This window comes from Salvia splendens, chromosome 11 (genome assembly GCF_004379255.2).
Source record: "Salvia splendens isolate huo1 chromosome 11, SspV2, whole genome shotgun sequence".
In the NCBI taxonomy this organism is placed as follows: domain Eukaryota; kingdom Viridiplantae; phylum Streptophyta; class Magnoliopsida; order Lamiales; family Lamiaceae; genus Salvia; species Salvia splendens.
Window position 1 is genome coordinate 25,124,429 of NC_056042.1, and position 18,480 is coordinate 25,142,908.

At 34.4% G+C, this 18,480-nt stretch overlaps 2 protein-coding genes and 2 long non-coding RNA genes across 6 annotated transcripts; 2 read left to right on the forward strand and 2 right to left on the reverse strand.

The window, feature by feature from the left end:
* Window positions 1-1,108: 1,108 nt before the first annotated feature.
* Window positions 1,109-5,302, reverse strand: LOC121753863. 3 transcript variants are annotated; one of them, XR_006040513.1, is made up of 7 exons: window positions 4,890-5,290; window positions 4,705-4,814; window positions 4,013-4,085; window positions 3,827-3,909; window positions 2,369-2,657; window positions 1,924-2,002; window positions 1,109-1,356 (listed from the first exon to the last, which is right to left on the reverse strand). It is a non-coding gene; the product is annotated as an uncharacterized LOC121753863 (long non-coding RNA). The 3 variants fall into 3 exon arrangements; XR_006040514.1 differs by having other exon boundaries at window positions 1,924-2,598; window positions 4,890-5,302; XR_006040512.1 differs by having other exon boundaries at window positions 1,924-2,657; window positions 4,890-5,299.
* LOC121753864 lies at window positions 2,665-3,834 on the forward strand. Its single transcript, XR_006040515.1, has 2 exons — window positions 2,665-3,551; window positions 3,633-3,834. It is a non-coding gene; the product is annotated as an uncharacterized LOC121753864 (long non-coding RNA).
* A 299-nt stretch (window positions 5,303-5,601) lies between the features above and the next one.
* Window positions 5,602-8,019, forward strand: LOC121754663 (60S ribosomal protein L38-like). The gene is made up of 4 exons (XM_042149986.1): window positions 5,602-5,728; window positions 7,434-7,486; window positions 7,558-7,741; window positions 7,997-8,019. The coding sequence occupies exons 1-4, from the start codon at window positions 5,602-5,604 to the stop codon at window positions 8,017-8,019; spliced, it is 387 nt and encodes a 128-aa protein (XP_042005920.1).
* Window positions 8,020-13,510: 5,491 nt separating this feature from the next.
* Window positions 13,511-17,974, reverse strand: LOC121755967 (probable plastidic glucose transporter 1). The gene is made up of 12 exons (XM_042151417.1): window positions 17,707-17,974; window positions 17,474-17,576; window positions 17,106-17,306; window positions 16,660-16,759; window positions 16,193-16,305; window positions 15,518-15,611; window positions 15,277-15,433; window positions 14,945-15,091; window positions 14,789-14,862; window positions 14,364-14,452; window positions 14,066-14,180; window positions 13,511-13,851 (listed from the first exon to the last, which is right to left on the reverse strand). The coding sequence occupies exons 1-12, from the start codon at window positions 17,906-17,908 to the stop codon at window positions 13,672-13,674; spliced, it is 1,575 nt and encodes a 524-aa protein (XP_042007351.1). The 5' UTR covers window positions 17,909-17,974; the 3' UTR covers window positions 13,511-13,671.
* Between the last annotated feature and the right edge of the window lie 506 nt (window positions 17,975-18,480).

An 18,480-nucleotide genomic window follows, 5' to 3' on the forward strand; every position in this document is an offset into this window, starting at 1 on the left:
AATTTTATAGAGACAACCAAGAATGAGTTTGTCCCACATCGAAAGTGGAACACAAAACATTCAAGGATGTCTCTATAAAATTGTATTTTAAATTATGTCATTTTTTATTTTTTTAGTATTTTAATTATGTTTTTTTTTTAATTTTTTTGAATTTTAAGTTGTAATGTTATTTTAATTTTAATGAAGTGTGTTTATTTAAATTGAATTGGGTTGGAAATAAAAAAAAATGAAATTGAATAAAGAGAGACAACCAAGAATGAGTTTCATAAATTCGCAAGCCCATCAAATATATATGGGCTAATACGAATTTCTAGTATTCATTTATTTGTAAAAATTGTTTTTAAATATAAAAAACAATTTTTATAAATAAAAAATATTTTTTTTAAAATTCATTTTTTTTAAAAAAATGAATTTATTGCATCAGCGTGACGACGCCCACTCGCGGGCCGGCGAGTGGGCGTCACGCACGACGCAGGGCGAGCCACGTCGCCGAAGCGCGTGGCGGCACGGACCGTGCCGCGTCTCGTGCCGACGGCACCCGGGACGGCATGGGAACGGAACCGCGACGAAACGCAGGGCCGCAACGCGTTCCGCTACGGTTTCGTTCCGAAGGAACGAAACGCGGAATGCCCGCGGCCCGCGTTGCGGGTGCCCTTATGTGCCTCTCTATATCTATGCCATAATTTGTAATTAATACAAATTATAGTGTGCAATTATTTATTTATATTTGTGAGATAATTCTCTATTTCACATTCCTCAAGTATTTGACTTTTACTACTGTCATAATCTATCATTATATAAAGTGACAGTTTTGTGAAACTTTTCAGAAATACCAATTCTATCCTTTTTGGCGGGAAACTGTTGATAATTGTTCACTCAATAAAAAATTACTCTGCACAAAACTTTAAGACAGAGCATGGCATGGGATATTGTGAAAGCCTTTTATTTTGGGGAGCATGGCACTCCTTATGCTTGCATAGGTTTTGTAAAATCAACTCATTTTCAGAATTTTAAATTTGTTTTTAATTCAATTTATACCTGCACTTTAAAAATACTAAAAAATACCAAGAAGAACCTGTGATATAAGCATCATAGAATTAAATGACAATTTTACAGCATTAAAAATAAGTAACTTATATAATAAAATCAGAATTATAGAACATGAAAAATTAGCAAGATGGATATAGAGAGAGACCGAGATAGAGAGAGAGATGGGGATATATATATATATAGAGAGAGAGGGATAGATTACAGCCCTTTTTGTAGGATCGACATAGGTTGTAGTAATTTTATACTATTTTCTATTACCAATATATTTTTCCCATATTTCCAAAGCTCATATTGATCCATTTGTCCCTGATAATAAATGCAACATATATTAGTAATCCATGTAAGTCATTTCTTTAAATAAAATGGAAAAATGTAGAAACACCATTAAATTCAGTAATATTACCTGCAAAGCATTAAGCAATTAGTGTATGAAAGATTATAATGTCACTATAATGATTAGTACATGAAATTTATTTCGAACTATTGTGAAATTTCTGGCAATTTAAAAAAATACAACCTCAATCTTTTCTAAGTCTTAATATTATTTACTAATTGGATTGAATACCTGATCTACTTTATGATCAGGAAAGTGATTGAATTAGTAACTTGCTACTGATTCTATCTGAATGGCAGATTAATAAAAGTAATCTTAGTTGTAGTGTGCTAATTGCAAGATGTAGTATTATGTATTTAATATTTAAGTATATGTAGTTAAAAGAAGCATACTTTAGCTATATTCTGAAAAAAATTTAAACATGGATGATATAATTCTGACTAGGTATAGTAATTAATCTGTACCCTTTAGATTGAGATGCAAAAACTATAATTGAGTCTCATTTAGTTATGATGTATTAAAAGAAAAGAATTTCATACCTATTCCGTTATGTGATGATGAAATAGAATAGCTTTGAGCCCCCCAAGTCTGACATGTCATGTATGCTTTTCCTTTTTCCTGCATAGTGAAAGGCGGCTAATATTTCATTGGGGGTGGATCCCCTGCGGTGCACAGCACTGCAGTGCACACTCACAAAACAATTTTTTAATAATAAAAAAAATATTTTTTTATTATCCCCTGTGTGCACAGCACAGCAGGGGATCCAAATCCTATTTCATTAGGGTTGAGTTGTTTTTTTAACCATATATATGGAAATTTATATAATCTAACTCACACATGTAAAACATTGCAATAAGCTCTAATTATTCATATTTATTTTTCTGCTATAATGACTCACTTAATCAGATTCATATTTAAATACTCAATCTCTGTTGATTTGGGCAGAAAAATATTTGAGGAAGCTGAATAAATATGTACTATTACCTTTTGTATAACTCCTCTCTTCCTACGGTTTGTTTCATGCTAGAGTTCCATCCATAGGTGTTCATACGTGGATCACACCTGTGCTCTTTTGTAATCATTGTTTAGACACCAGCAGTCACCACATTTGTGTCTCTCTCCTTTTCCTCCAATGTGAGAGTCTGCTGCTCCAGATCTGTGTCTTTCTCCTTCTCCTTTATTGAGAGAGCAAGTTTTATTTCTCTCTCTATTTCCTTCAATGATAGAGGCGGCTGTTATCTCTCTAGGGTTTCATTTATTCCTTTTGATATTCCTATCAAAGAGTGTCCTTTAAATACTACAGACTACAATAAATGAGATATTAATGTATACAGAATGCCCAATCAGTGAATATTAATGTATTCATGAAATTTATTTCGAACATAGTAGATTTCTAGCCGTTTAAAAAAATACAACCTCTCAATCTTTTCTATGTCTTAATGTTATTTTCTGAGGGTATTTTACTTCACAATCAAATGTAATACTACTGATTATTTTCTGAGGGTATTTTGCTTCACAATCAAATCTAATACTACTGATTATAAATTGAATCTGATTTAATAATAGTATTGAAACACCAAATCTACTTTATGCTCAGGTAAGTGAAATTGAATTAGTGACTTGCCACTGATTCTCTTTGAATGACAGATTAGTATTGTGTGATTAATATTTAAGTATATGTAGTTAAAAGAAGTATAATGAAAAGACTTATTTATTAATAGATTTTTATGACAGACTATATTAATTTTGTTATTTGGAAGGCCATTCTAATTATTATGTTTCTTTGGGAACCTAAATTACTTTTTTAAGAGCATGCTGGCCATTTTTTACCCTATAAATACCCTTTCCTAACTGCTTCTACAATCACTCACCAACCCCTCACAACTGAAAACACTTAACCGAATCAGCACACAAACTTGGTGGAGTTTCTTTTCAAGTTCTTATCTGCATTCCCCTTGATTGAATCTTCTTTATATATTTCTTCCTATTTGTATAGATTGTGGAGTAATGTCTCCTTTTGTAACCTGCTTAAACAATCTTTCCAAGGCAATCACTACCTCCACCATTAAAGTACTCCACCATTAAAGTAAGATGTGTCTGTAGGTATGAAGGGGTTCCAGAGGATAAAAATGATAACAGCCTAGAGTGTGTTTTGCATGATAATGTGGTATGATCTTTTTTCTACCAAACAACTATGCTTTTATTGTAAACTAAATGGAACTGATTATTAATGTCTTTTGTGTTACAGGGGACAAGAATCCAAGCATCATTCAGTCCATGTTTATGTTATCTCCTGTAAATTCTCAGCTACATGATTATGCAGTTATCTAAGTTGAATTTGTCATTAAGTCCATGTTTATGTTATCCTAATTTCACAATGTTACTAATAGTGCTAAATATTTTGCATATGTAAAAACTCATTTTACAATGTAGTTTTCTTACCTTGAATCTGCCATTGCCTCCATGCTCATGTCATCTTTTTTAAAGTCATGCTTCCTTTGATTGATATTTTTGTAGATCAGTCCCTGCAATCAGTTTGTTGTTATATTATTTTTTTCTGTTTCTAAATTTACTATGTTTCTGGTTATTTTAAATTAGTAGCATTAGCTACTGTTTAATGTCATTTACCTTATTTTACAGTTTATATGCATTCTTGGTTCTTTTCCTGCCACTTCTTTTTACAATCCATGTACATCATCACCTGCAAAAAGTTTTAAGATTATTTCCTTTTATTTAGAAATATAAAGATAAAAATAATACCCCTCAGAGTGTGTTTTGCAAGATATTAAGGTAGTATGTTCTTTATTCTACCAAACAACTGTGCTTTTATTTTAAACTAAGTTGAATAAGTTATTAATGTATTTTGTTTTACAGGGGACTAGAATCCAAATAACATTCCCTAATAATATTACACAGAAAATGGCCTCTCCAGTTAAAAATTTACATATTTTATTCTTTAACAATGAAAAAGTAAAAGAAGCAACCAATTTTGGAGAGCTATTCATATCACAACTCTTTGTCTAGACCTTCAAGTTCATGTCAGTAATTGCTCAAGCCTTTGTCATTTGTTTATTTTTTGTATATTTGGTAGCACTTGCAAAGTAATGTATGAAAAATAATGTTAGTATTGATAAAGACCTTGGTTTTCTGACAAATAAAATGTCAACCAATATAAAGTTCCATGACATCTATTTAATCCACAAATAACAATTAAAATGTGAAGAAATGGTTTCTGTGACATAAGTACCTAAATTTAAAGGCAATTAGTGTTCCTAATATGAGCATAAAATTAATCTGTTAAAAATGGCTCTAGGGTTTACCATTTTCTGGATTTGTCGGCTTTGATTTTGTCATCCTTTTCCCATTGTTGTCACGATTTTGAAGTGTGTGGCAGAGAATCATAGCTGCTGCAATATTATGAGATCTATTCCTAGCAAACATTTTTATATTGAAATTAATTGAATAACTAAACATGCAATTAAAAACTAAAAATTATAATTCCTACCTTTTTCCTGGTTTCGGAGAGGTTCTTTTGCTGCCGACGTGGTAAGGTTTCAAAGAAAACCTTCGGTGACTTCGGATTGTGAAGGAAATTCAAACTGCAATCGGTGTGAAGCCGTCACCGATTTGGTGTTTAATGGAGTGTAGTCACCGTCCTCCTCCTCTGTTTCTCCGTTTACGACGGAGGAGGCGGCTAGAAGGTAGAGGAATTTGGGTTTCGTCGCACAGAGTTTTCGCCGATTTGTGGTTCAGTGGAGTCCTTGTGTCGTCCACCGCCTGAGAACGGGCCATTTTTCGTCGATGGAGGCGTGGAGAAGGTGGTTGAAATTAGGGTTCCCGTCTGATGCGGCGCGCATACAATGTGACAAAGATCTATATACTCCTATATTTTTTATATAGTATCGTATTAAACACTAAGTTTTGTTAATTATGCTTATAATTTATTTAGTTTGATAAGTTATGTAAGTTTGTTTGAAATATCGTATGGGCCTATAATTAGTATTATTAACATGAGAAGTTGGACTTCTCAATTTATTTTTTTGTTTGGGCTTCTGTTTATAATTGAGTTGGGCTGTGAGAAAAAACCATTACAAAAAACGATCCATTTGTTATTTTATGATTCAATTTTAAAACATGGGCTTTTGAGTAATTGTTTGCATGATCGTGTCATACTTGCTCATACTTTAGAGGTTGTTGATGAGGTTAACCAATTCATGATGTCGTTGGATCAGTGTCAGGGTCGAGTTTATTTGAGTTCTGATAGTATCTCAAACTCAGATTTGACATCAAATGGCTTAGCTGAGATACATTCTGTTGAATTTTTGAATAAGTTGAAGTGTTCAGGTACACCTAATCATGAATTGTTGTTGAAAGTTGGTACTCCTGTGATGTTGTTAAGGAATATAGATCACTCGAATGGATTGTGTAATGGCACCAGACTGATAATTACGCATTTGGGTGATTATGTTTTGGAGGGACAAGTATTGGGTGGCATAATGTTGGTCATAAAGTTTTGATTCCCCGTCTTTAATACCATCTGATCCAAGGTTGCCATTCAAATTCCAACGACGACAATTTCCTTTGGATGTGTCGTATGCAATGACCATTAACAAAAGTCAAGGTCAATCTCTGTCTCATGTTGGATTTATTTTACGAAAACCAGTCTTCAGTCATGGACAGTTGTATATTGCTATATCTAGAGTTACGAGTCGTGGAGGTCTAAAGATTTTAGTTTGTGGAGATGAAGATGATAATAGAAGCGATGATATTGTTAATGTTGTTTATAAAGAAGTTTTTCAAAACTTATGAACTATTGGTTGGTTTGTTGTTATTTTCTAATTTTTCTCTTTAATCATTACTCAAATAACATGTTCTTTATTTTTGTATCTTATTCTAACTAACTTATACTATTTGATCATTAGTCATACATCTCTTATTTGTCGTTTATTTTACTTCACTTATATCATAAATTAAAATTGTATAAAATTGATTGCCGAATATGAAATATTTCAGTTATAGTTGATGAGTAAATTCTTCATTTAGTATAAATGTTTTACTTATAATCACATTATGTTTTTATAAATCTTTATATTGTTTTTAATTCTTAGTTTCTATATTTCATTAAAATTTACATTCATTATTTAAAAATTATATGCCCCGTGCATAGCACGGGTGTAAATACTAGTTATGAATAAATCGATAGTAATTTATCATTTTAAACATTGGATGCTACATATACTTTTATTTTCTAATTAATTTGAATATGTAAGTACATGTTTGTAATATGAGAAATGCCCCCAACCTATGGCTCGTGGATCTCGTGACGTGACAACGTCGACAAAGAGTATGGATTAAAATGAAGCCTAAATTGAAGTATACTAGTAGTATTAATATGTAATCAACAAAATAAACAAAAATTGTTGGGCCGAGCCCAAAAACAGTTTGCTTCAGGAATTTTTAGGGCTTTAGATTTTATCGCAGCGTACATATAAATCTACAACTTCTTAACAAGAGCGGCTTAGGGTTTGATTACCTCGTCGGTTTTGTAATTTTCATCTGCCAAAATGGTAAACTGTTTCATCACCTTCAATATTCTTGTATCGTTATAATATGTACCAATTTATTAATGACTTAGTTGTTGATTTATTTCTCTATTTTAGTTTCTGTGATGTATTTGACTTCCTGTAATCGGTCTGTTTAATATTTCTGAATAACGAGTCCATTTTTATCACTTTTTCGTTTTCGATAGGTGATGCATTTGTTAACACGTATTTTCTGTGTTATGAAACACTTGAATTGATATGTTTAGATGTTCTGTTTCTGTATTTTCAGATGTTTTTTCTACTTATATTTGTTTCTTAATGATCTAGGAAGATAAGATGTATACAGTAATAGATAATCAGGTTCCTATCTCTTTATTAATTACTGTGGCATTTCTCCTTAATTTGGTAATTAACGCCCAAATTTTATACTATATTCTCGTGTATGGTTTTTACATTATTAGTACCTGTTTTTAACATTGTGATTGACAGACTATTGTTCAATTTAGTGTTTCTCTCAGTAAAAGTGTATGGTTTGAGCTTCAATGAGGATAGCACTATGGTTTGACTGATTAGGTTTTACCAGCGAACTTTTTAATCAACTCTTCCTCTGCTCTATCGTGTAACTTGCAGCCGAAGCAGATTCATGAGATAAAGGATTTTCTTCTGACAGCTAGAAGGCCGGATGCACGTTCCGTGAGGATCAAGAGGAGTAAAGAAGTGGTTAAGTTCGAGGTTAGGTGCTCAAAGTACCTATACACCCTTTGCGTGTTTGATCTCGAGAAGGCTGAGAAATTGAAGCAGTCCCTTCCACCCGGTATGTTATTTCAACTTTATTTAATCGCTTGATTTTTCTTCCTTGTACATATTTGTTGCACAACTTGCGATTGATTTAAAAATGTATTAGCTTAGCTTTTGCTTGTTTAAAAAACTTGATTTTTATCAATAAACATTGATTTCTATTCATATGAACAATTTATAGTTGGAGCATAACTGTTGAGATTATGAGCTTCTCACTGTTACTTCTGTTTTTTCCTATACTGAAAAATTGACCCTTTAACTTTGTTTCCAGGTTTGAGTGTGCAAGACCTGTGAGCATGCTAGCCCAAAAGTTTTTTGGTGGATTTTTGTAAACAGATGGTGAAAGATTTCTTTTATTGGGATTTTGAACATGTTTTGAGATGGATTAGATTCTAGAAGTTTGGTGACTATTTTGCCATTCTTCTTCCTGATTAACTTTGGTCAAGACGCATTTATCCTATTTATGTTTTTTAGGTATGTCTATAGTAAACATTTTGAAGTATGATTTTATTCAAAATATTTCTCGTTACTGTCAATGACTATCCAGTCCAGTTAAGAGCGTATTTGGGAAATAAATGTTGCGGGAAAAAGGCTTGTCATATTATCTGACATTTGGTTACATTTACAAAAATATGTATCTTAAAACATTCGAGTCGAGACCCTTGTGGACGTATGTAGTTTACATTGGGAATAAGAAGTCAAACGTTGAAAATATATAAATTAAAGGTTAAAAATTTTATATTTGAAGTTTCAACAAGCGATGCAATTACTCATTTAAGGGAAAATTGCTATTTAAATTATGATTTTGGTTGACTTTATGGCTATCCCACAATTTGTAATGATATGAAGACCGAAAATTATGATCTAATTGAGTAAAGATCACTGTTAACAGTTTCTAAAACCCAAAATTTTACATGGGACCCCAACAAAATGGTTTAAAGTTTTTGAAAGAATTGAAAAGCATATACAGTAATAAAATAAAATAAAGCAAAAAACTAGTACTACTATATTAAATTTCGTAACGCTCACGATGCAAAAACTAAATTGTTGCATTCCCCCAACTATCCCACCTCACTTATCAAACGGGCCTCAGTAGATGTTTGCAAAATTTTGTTGACACCTATATTTCCATGCAGATTAGAGCATCTCCAAAGAAGAGGTAAATGAAAAGTTAAACTAATTGTTAAAATTCATAATTCTTGTCCCATATCGACTTGGTAACGATCCTAGCTCACCTATATAAGTGTGGATAACCCTCCCCCTTATGAGGTCTTTTAAGGGGTGAGTGTCCAATTTCTAATATGGTATCAGAGCGGGCCCAAGTCAATGATGGTTTTCTCTTTATATCTTATCTACCTCACGAGTGGAAGACCGATGTCCTTTCCGGCCCACATCGATGATGGTTTCTCTTGCATTGCCTACCCACGTGATGGAAGACCGATGTCCTTTCCGGCCCACACGTGAAGGGGCGTGTTAAATTCTCTAAATTTTGTCCCACATCTCTTGCATTTACAAAAATATGTATCTTAAAACATTCGAGTCGAGACCCTTGTGGACGTATGTAGTTTACATTGGGAATAAGAAGTCAAACGTTGAAAATATATAAATTAAAGGTTAAAAATTTTATATTTGAAGTTTCAACAAGCGATGCAATTACTCATTTAAGGGAAAATTGCTATTTAAATTATGATTTTGGTTGACTTTATGGCTATCCCACAATTTGTAATGATATGAAGACCGAAAATTATGATCTAATTGAGTAAAGATCACTGTTAACAGTTTCTAAAACCCAAAATTTTACATGGGACCCCAACAAAATGGTTTAAAGTTTTTGAAAGAATTGAAAAGCATATACAGTAATAAAATAAAATAAAGCAAAAAACTAGTACTACTATATTAAATTTCGTAACGCTCACGATGCAAAAACTAAATTGTTGCATTCCCCCAACTATCCCACCTCACTTATCAAACGGGCCTCAGTAGATGTTTGCAAAATTTTGTTGACACCTATATTTCCATGCAGATTAGAGCATCTCCAAAGAAGAGGTAAATGAAAAGTTAAACTAATTGTTAAAATTCATAATTCTTGTCCCATATCGACTTGGTAACGATCCTAGCTCACCTATATAAGTGTGGATAACCCTCCCCCTTATGAGGCCTTTTAAGGGGTGAGTGTCCCATTTCTAATATGGTATCAGAGCGGGCCCAAGTCAATGATGGTTTTCTCTTTATATCTTATCTACCTCACGAGTGGAAGACCGATGTCCTTTCCGGCCCACATCGATGATGGTTTCTCTTGCATTGCCTACCCACGTGATGGAAGACCGATGTCCTTTCCGGCCCACACGTGAAGGGGCGTGTTAAATTCTCTAAATTTTGTCCCACATCTCTTGCATTTACAAAAATATGTATCTTAAAACATTCGAGTCGAGACCCTTGTGGACGTATGTAGTTTACATTGGGAATAAGAAGTCAAACGTTGAAAATATATAAATTAAAGGTTAAAAATTTTATATTTGAAGTTTCAACAAGCGATGCAATTACTCATTTAAGGGAAAATTGCTATTTAAATTATGATTTTGGTTGACTTTATGGCTATCCCACAATTTGTAATGATATGAAGACCGAAAATTATGATCTAATTGAGTAAAGATCACTGTTAACAGTTTCTAAAACCCAAAATTTTACATGGGACCCCAACAAAATGGTTTAAAGTTTTTGAAAGAATTGAAAAGCATATACAGTAATAAAATAAAATAAAGCAAAAAACTAGTACTACTATATTAAATTTCGTAACGCTCACGATGCAAAAACTAAATTGTTGCATTCCCCCAACTATCCCACCTCACTTATCAAACGGGCCTCAGTAGATGTTTGCAAAATTTTGTTGACACCTATATTTCCATGCAGATTAGAGCATCTCCAAAGAAGAGGTAAATGAAAAGTTAAACTAATTGTTAAAATTCATAATTCTTGTCCCATATCGACTTGGTAACGATCCTAGCTCACCTATATAAGTGTGGATAACCCTCCCCCTTATGAGGTCTTTTAAGGGGTGAGTGTCCCATTTCTAATATGGTATCAGAGCGGGCCCAAGTCAATGATGGTTTTCTCTTTATATCTTATCTACCTCACGAGTGGAAGACCGATGTCCTTTCCGGCCCACATCGATGATGGTTTCTCTTGCATTGCCTACCCACGTGATGGAAAACCGATGTCCTTTCCGGCCCACACGTGAAGGGGCGTGTTAAATTCTCTAAATTTTGTCCCACATCTCTTGCATTTACAAAAATATGTATCTTAAAACATTCGAGTCGAGACCCTTGTGGACGTATGTAGTTTACATTGGGAATAAGAAGTCAAACGTTGAAAATATATAAATTAAAGGTTAAAAATTTTATATTTGAAGTTTCAACAAGCGATGCAATTACTCATTTAAGGGAAAATTGCTATTTAAATTATGATTTTGGTTGACTTTATGGCTATCCCACAATTTGTAATGATATGAAGACCGAAAATTATGATCTAATTGAGTAAAGATCACTGTTAACAGTTTCTAAAACCCAAAATTTTACATGGGACCCCAACAAAATGGTTTAAAGTTTTTGAAAGAATTGAAAAGCATATACAGTAATAAAATAAAATAAAGCAAAAAACTAGTACTACTATATTAAATTTCGTAACGCTCACGATGCAAAAACTAAATTGTTGCATTCCCCCAACTATCCCACCTCACTTATCAAACGGGCCTCAGTAGATGTTTGCAAAATTTTGTTGACACCTATATTTCCATGCAGATTAGAGCATCTCCAAAGAAGAGGTAAATGAAAAGTTAAACTAATTGTTAAAATTCATAATTCTTGTCCCATATCGACTTGGTAACGATCCTAGCTCACCTATATAAGTGTGGATAACCCTCCCCCTTATGAGGCCTTTTAAGGGGTGAGTGTCCCATTTCTAATATGGTATCAGAGCGGGCCCAAGTCAATGATGGTTTTCTCTTTATATCTTATCTACCTCACGAGTGGAAGACCGATGTCCTTTCCGGCCCACATCGATGATGGTTTCTCTTGCATTGCCTACCCACGTGATGGAAGACCGATGTCCTTTCCGGCCCACACGTGAAGGGGCGTGTTAAATTCTCTAAATTTTGTCCCACATCTCTTGCATTTACAAAAATATGTATCTTAAAACATTCGAGTCGAGACCCTTGTGGACGTATGTAGTTTACATTGGGAATAAGAAGTCAAACGTTGAAAATATATAAATTAAAGGTTAAAAATTTTATATTTGAAGTTTCAACAAGCGATGCAATTACTCATTTAAGGGAAAATTGCTATTTAAATTATGATTTTGGTTGACTTTATGGCTATCCCACAATTTGTAATGATATGAAGACCGAAAATTATGATCTAATTGAGTAAAGATCACTGTTAACAGTTTCTAAAACCCAAAATTTTACATGGGACCCCAACAAAATGGTTTAAAGTTTTTGAAAGAATTGAAAAGCATATACAGTAATAAAATAAAATAAAGCAAAAAACTAGTACTACTATATTAAATTTCGTAACGCTCACGATGCAAAAACTAAATTGTTGCATTCCCCCAACTATCCCACCTCACTTATCAAACGGGCCTCAGTAGATGTTTGCAAAATTTTGTTGACACCTATATTTCCATGCAGATTAGAGCATCTCCAAAGAAGAGGTAAATGAAAAGTTAAACTAATTGTTAAAATTCATAATTCTTATCCCATATCGACTTGGTAACGATCCTAGCTCACCTATATAAGTGTGGATAACCCTCCCCCTTATGAGGCCTTTTAAGGGGTGAGTGGCCCATTTCTAATATGGTATCAGAGCGGGCCCAAGTCAATGATGGTTTTCTCTTTATCTCTTATCTACCTCACGAGTGGAAGACCGATGTCCTTTCCGGCCCACATCGATGATGGTTTCTCTTGCATTGCCTACCCACGTGATGGAAGACCGATGTCCTTTCCGGCCCACACGTGAAGGGGCGTGTTAAATTCTCTAAATTTTGTCCCACATCTCTTGCATTGCCTACCCACGTGATGGAAGACCGATGTTCCTTTCCGGCCCACACGTGAGGGGGCGTGTTAAATTCTCTAAATTCTGTCCCACATCGACTTGGTGAAGATCCCATCTAATCTATATAAGTGTGGATAACCCTCCCCCTTATGAGGCCTTTTAAGGGGTGAGTGGCCCATTTCTAATATGGTATCAGAGCGGACCCAAGTCGATGATGGATTATATCTCTTTATCTCTTCTCTTGCCTACCCACGTGATGGAAGTCCGATGTGTCATTCCGGCCCACACGTGAGGGGGCGTGTTAAAATTCATAATTCTTGTCCCACATCGACTTGGTAACGATCCTAGCTCACCTATATAAGTGTGGATAACCCTCCCCTTATGAGGCCTTTTAAGGGGTGAGTGGCCCATTTCTAATACTAATATAACTACCATATTAATTTTTTTTTCATGAAAAATCATTCTCCAAGAAAATAGGTATTCAACAAAGTATTATACCTTTTCCCATTTTGAGAGGTAAAATATTATAACTACCATATTTACCTTCTTTTTATGAAAAACCCTTCTCCAATAATTTACCTTTCTATATACATTTTCCCTTTGAAATATGTTACTTTTTAAAAGGGTATATTTCACTTTATAAAAGGTAAATACATACTATACCTTTTCTATATACCTTCTTCTCCCGTATAGATGCTATTAGTGAATTGTAATTCCATATGATTAAAATTTGGTGGTTCTAGAAAGTAAAAGATACTACTACTATTTAATCTTTTCATACACACAGTTTTACTTACCTGCCTGTCCACACACTTGATACAAATTGATGGAAGAAGCAAAAAAGTATGATACATTGAAACATGAGTTGCAAAGATTCGAGGATTGATCATCTCAGCTCTCATTTATTCCTCAGTGACATCTCAATTTCTTCAAGAGATCGCCCTTTAGTTTCAACTGTAAAATAGTAAGCAAATGCAGCTGCTACCAACGACACCCCACCGAAGCCTGCGTAAACTGGACCCAAACCAAACTTCTCCACCAATTCAAGGAAAAACAGTCCCACCAAGAAGTTGAACACCTGATTTCACCACACACCCAAATCTCATATTCATACTATTTTTATTGATTCTAGTTATCTTTGGAATCCCTTTAACGAGAATGAGGTGATGCCCATGCAATTCTAGACTACAGAACATAATGCAACTTCACTATTTCTTTATGATGACTAATTTAGAGAGACTTGAGGAAATAATTATTCTTAATTTGGATGTGTTATGATTTTCTGTACATACCCAGTGAACAGAGAAGCTGAAGCCCATGATTTTCCCTCGTGTCCTGCTGCTGCTAAGCTCTGGAATAATAAGTCCAGTAACTGGACCGGCTCCAACAGCAAACGAAAATATATACCTACAAAATTTAACATGACATGCATTGAATTACAAGTGCTGAAAATTCACCAATATGGATAAGGACAACAGAAAATCACAAAGCTAACATGGAAACAAAGGTGTAAATGTAATGCATGAAAAAATAGGAAGGCACATAGCAATATCTGTTGTTTCACTTGTGGTATTTTGTTAGTGGACATACATGATAGTGCCCAATATTGATAAATTGCTGCTGATCTCAGAGTCAACAGGAAAGCTGATGGCCCCAACTGTCACAAACATAGACATAGCCTGCAAAAAAACAGATATGTAAATTTTTGTATTCTGTTTGTGTGTGAAACTAATTAGCACCCTTGGAAAATCAATTGCTGAGGTAATACAACATTTCTTTTAGATACTCCTACAATACACTTGAATGCCTTATTTAAAATAAACTGAGCTCCAATTTCAAAATAGCAATGTTATGATCTACCAGTGCATCGTTCTATGTAGATATGCATGGTTAACCGTAACCGAAGCAGAACCGCCAGTAATTGAACTGGTGGCAGCACGTCTAGTTCTATGCAATAGACATAGACTTAAGTGGCTATCTGAAAATATGCTATTTTGTCACGTTTATTTAGATACCATTCCAAGGTAACTTCCAATCAGAAGCACTTGTCTCCCTTGCTTGTCCATCAAGGACAACGCACATAGTGCACCTGAAAATCAGAGCATACCAGAAAAATGAGGGCTTTACATGAGGTTAATGTGAAAAGCCAACACATTTGGTAGAGTCCACACCTGCAAAGTTCGTAAGTCCAATAAACAAACTTGCTAAAGCGCTGCTCGTGATTCCAACGTCTTGAAAAGTCAATGATGAAAAATATAGAACCCCATTTATGCCAGCAAGCTGCTGCAATATAAAAAGGGCACCCCCAATGGAAGCAACTGCACAAGAGCCACAACACATATCCAATAGTTAGTCCCATAAACGATAATGCTAAATTTTTTTCAGATTTTTAATAGCATCCAAGTTCTTCAAGCACATAATTTTTTTCAGACTACTAATAGCATTCAAGTTTTTCAAGCACATACGTTGCCAAACAAGAAATGAAAATACACCTTGTCACCACCTCTAAAGTGGGGCTCCTCAAATAGATCCAACCAACTGCTATCTAAATCAGCACCATCGTTTCTGATTACGGACTGAATTTCTTCAATAGCTTGATCTACTTTAGATGGCCCCCAGAGGTTACGTATAACTCCTCTAGCATCATCAACTCTCCCTGCCTACAAAATTCGTCAAGAAATACAAAGTCAAGAGGATGAGATCAAAGAGGCATCTGAATAGACAAAGAGAACATTATTTCATACTTTCCATAGCCAGCGAGGGCTGTCAACAGCAAACTGCATGCCAAGTGCCAGAGCAATCCCAGGTGCACTAGCCATGTATAATATTGTTCTCCACCTAATAAATAATAGTACAACTATCAGCACTGGATTAATGAAGTACTGTCATGGAGCCGATTCTATATGATTACTGGAAGTAGATGAGACGAAAGATAGAAGTAGTGAATAGTCAAGAAGAGGATGGCTGAATACATACATTTCAAAATATAGAATAGAAAGTAGTTCCATAATTCTTATAATAAAGTGAGAATCCATACAAAACAATTTGACAGGGGGGTGCTTTACTATCCACACGAACCTGGCCAAGCTAGAAGAGTTGGATAGTAAACCCTTCATGATAGGGGTATTCAAATTCCCTCTGAAAAAACTATACCTAATCCCTCCTCCAAGATAGAATTAGAACCCATTGCATCAAATTACATATTTTCCCCTAATTGAATTGCAAGAATCATTATTAGGTAGACAAAAGAAGGATTATAATTCAACATAGACAACATGTCACATTATAACCTTGTTGCCATTTTTCCCTCCAATAGTTACTCCAAATAGTTATGAACAGAAACCTTTAAAAAACTAAGAACATTACATTTGGTTCTAGTCCTTTAGAGCCAATGGAGATGCATACATATGTATACTTACCAATGGGGATCAGATTCTGAAGGAATAGCTAGAAATAGTGAAACTATGATTCCAAGGCATGTCCCAATCTGAGAAAAGGTCCCCAAGAAACCCCTGAAGTTTGTTGGGGCAACCTATAAAGCAATGTAGAAGTTAACAGCAGAAGTAGAAATCCATATTAAAGCTGTTAAACATGAGTACTGCAAAGTGAAATTGGTTTAGGAAGGTTATATTTTACTTCGCGAGACAAGAATCAATTATTTAGTCTGAGGCTAAAAACTCAAACCCTCAATAGCTCCATATGGCTGAAGAGATAACTCCTCATATGGGGCAGTAAAGAGAGCCTAAAACCTTTTCAGTGAAAAGTGGTAGCATGATAATATACATGGGTAATCATTTTATTGTAGCTTGAATAATGAAAAATTACATTTTTTTTTATCAAAATAGATAATTTTATCCAGGTAACAAATTTTAGATGCTAACCTTACCTCTGAAATATAAATAGGAACAAGTACTGTGTTCACCCCAATACCAAGGCCCACTAGAAATCTTCCAAAGAGTATTTCGTCCAGGGAATGTGCTTGAGCACTGCATAGTTATTTGAAACTATTATTAACACGACAATTCATGATACGAATCGCACATCAATTAGAAAATTCAAGTGTTCTAATTTATGCGTTTTTTCATGTAAATAACTTACATAGTATCAGGCGCTCAACGAATTAGTTCTTCATATTGCAGTTTTTTTTACAGCATAAAAGCCCAAATGCACCGTCATGAATCCATAAGAACATTTTGCTTTCTAAATTTAAAATGCCAAAACATTTCTAGAAACAGATATACACAAGATCATGTGCCTATAGTAATTTGTGAAAGATTCGAGCAATTTTCATGATTAGAACAATACGAAATCATGATAATTGGACAAACTCACCTTACAATTGCACCTAAAACGAGAGGAATAGTAACAAGTTGGAAGGTGCGGCGACAGCCAAGTTTATCGAGTAGGTAGCCGCAACTTATGCTTCCAATAAATGCACCACCGATGAATATACTAACCACAAGTCCCTCAAGAAAGGAATTCCCTTCAAACCCGAGCTCTTTGGCTATAGACACAATAGGGCCATTCATTACACTGCACCACAATGAGATCACAGCAACATCCAGATAATCACATTAGTCATATGCATTCCCCAAGCTAAATCCAAGTCTACCAAGTTCACTTTTTTCCAAAGCCAAAATAAGCTACGGTTCAAGTGGAATAAAGTATTATGCCATAAAAAAGGATCTAAAACACTTTACCCAATATGATAGCCGAAGAGAAAATTGGACATGGAAGCAGTTAAAACATGGGGAAATGCAGGCAACCACCCAAAATCCACCTCTTTGCCACCTTTTTCATCATCTGAACAGTAACACCAAAGCACATATAAGTATATAACCAATCCCCAAGATGATCCTCATGACAAAAACATAAATAGCAAAAAATAAGCAAAACCCACAACTGGAAAAGGATGGGAAGTTCTGATTAAAACCTGGGGTTTTGTTGGCGTGGGGATCCAAATCAGGAGGCTGCTCTGGTTTTGTACAAGTGATTTTGAAGTTGTTGTTAGGCAATGAGCGAGAAATGGAAATTGAAAATGGGTTCTTGATTGTGTTCCGTGAAATTGTGGTAGGATAGAGGGAAATTATTGGGTGACATTTTGAGGTGAGGAGCAATGGAGTAGCCCTTAACATCTGAATCACGAAAGGAGATTTGAGTTGAGTGGTATGATGCTGGGATGACAACACTGTTCTCCCGAATTAAATACCTATCTATAATTCCTACCTCTTTTAAATGTGAAGGTTTGCTTTAAATATCTCGAACCCTCCTTTGTTTTCTTTAAGTTTTATCCTTGTATTAAATTTACGTGTTTTGTATAATTATAGAATAATAAGAAGAGTAATTTGATTTCTGTAAAGAAAATTATACTTCCACGTCCCCATCATTAATGACACATTTTTATTTATTTTTGGTGGTTTCATTTTAATCTAATTGACGTATTTCCTATTTTATTATTTTCACTTAATTTATAAAATTAAAATAAATAATAGTAGCAAATAAAAAATGATCCATTTAGAGTTAACATCAATGTTTTAAAAACCGGTTCAGTGATCGAACCGATGAAGTTATCGGTTCATGGTTCAACTGGTCCAACCGGTTAGACCATTAGTCGGACCGAATTACTATTATTATATAATATAAAATATTTATAACTAAATATATAGTATACTAGAAATCACCTTTCAAGTGATTGAATACTGTAAAA

Coding starts and splice junctions, on each gene's coding strand:
- LOC121754663 (XM_042149986.1), top strand. CDS start 5,602: ATGTCGTTGGATCAGTGTCAGGGTCGAGTTTATTTGAGTTCTGATAGT. Junction 7,487..7,557: donor TCAATGAGGATAGCACTATG/GTTTGACTGATT, acceptor TGTAACTTGCAG/CCGAAGCAGATTCATGAGAT. Junction 7,742..7,996: donor GAAGCAGTCCCTTCCACCCG/GTATGTTATTTC, acceptor CTTTGTTTCCAG/GTTTGAGTGTGCAAGACCTG.
- LOC121755967 (XM_042151417.1), bottom strand. CDS start 17,908: ATGTTAAGGGCTACTCCATTGCTCCTCACCTCAAAATGTCACCCAATA. Junction 15,092..15,276: donor TGAGGAGCCCCACTTTAGAG/GTGGTGACAAGG, acceptor GCTCTTGTGCAG/TTGCTTCCATTGGGGGTGCC. Junction 14,181..14,363: donor TCAATATTGGGCACTATCAT/GTATGTCCACTA, acceptor TAAATTTTGTAG/GTATATATTTTCGTTTGCTG.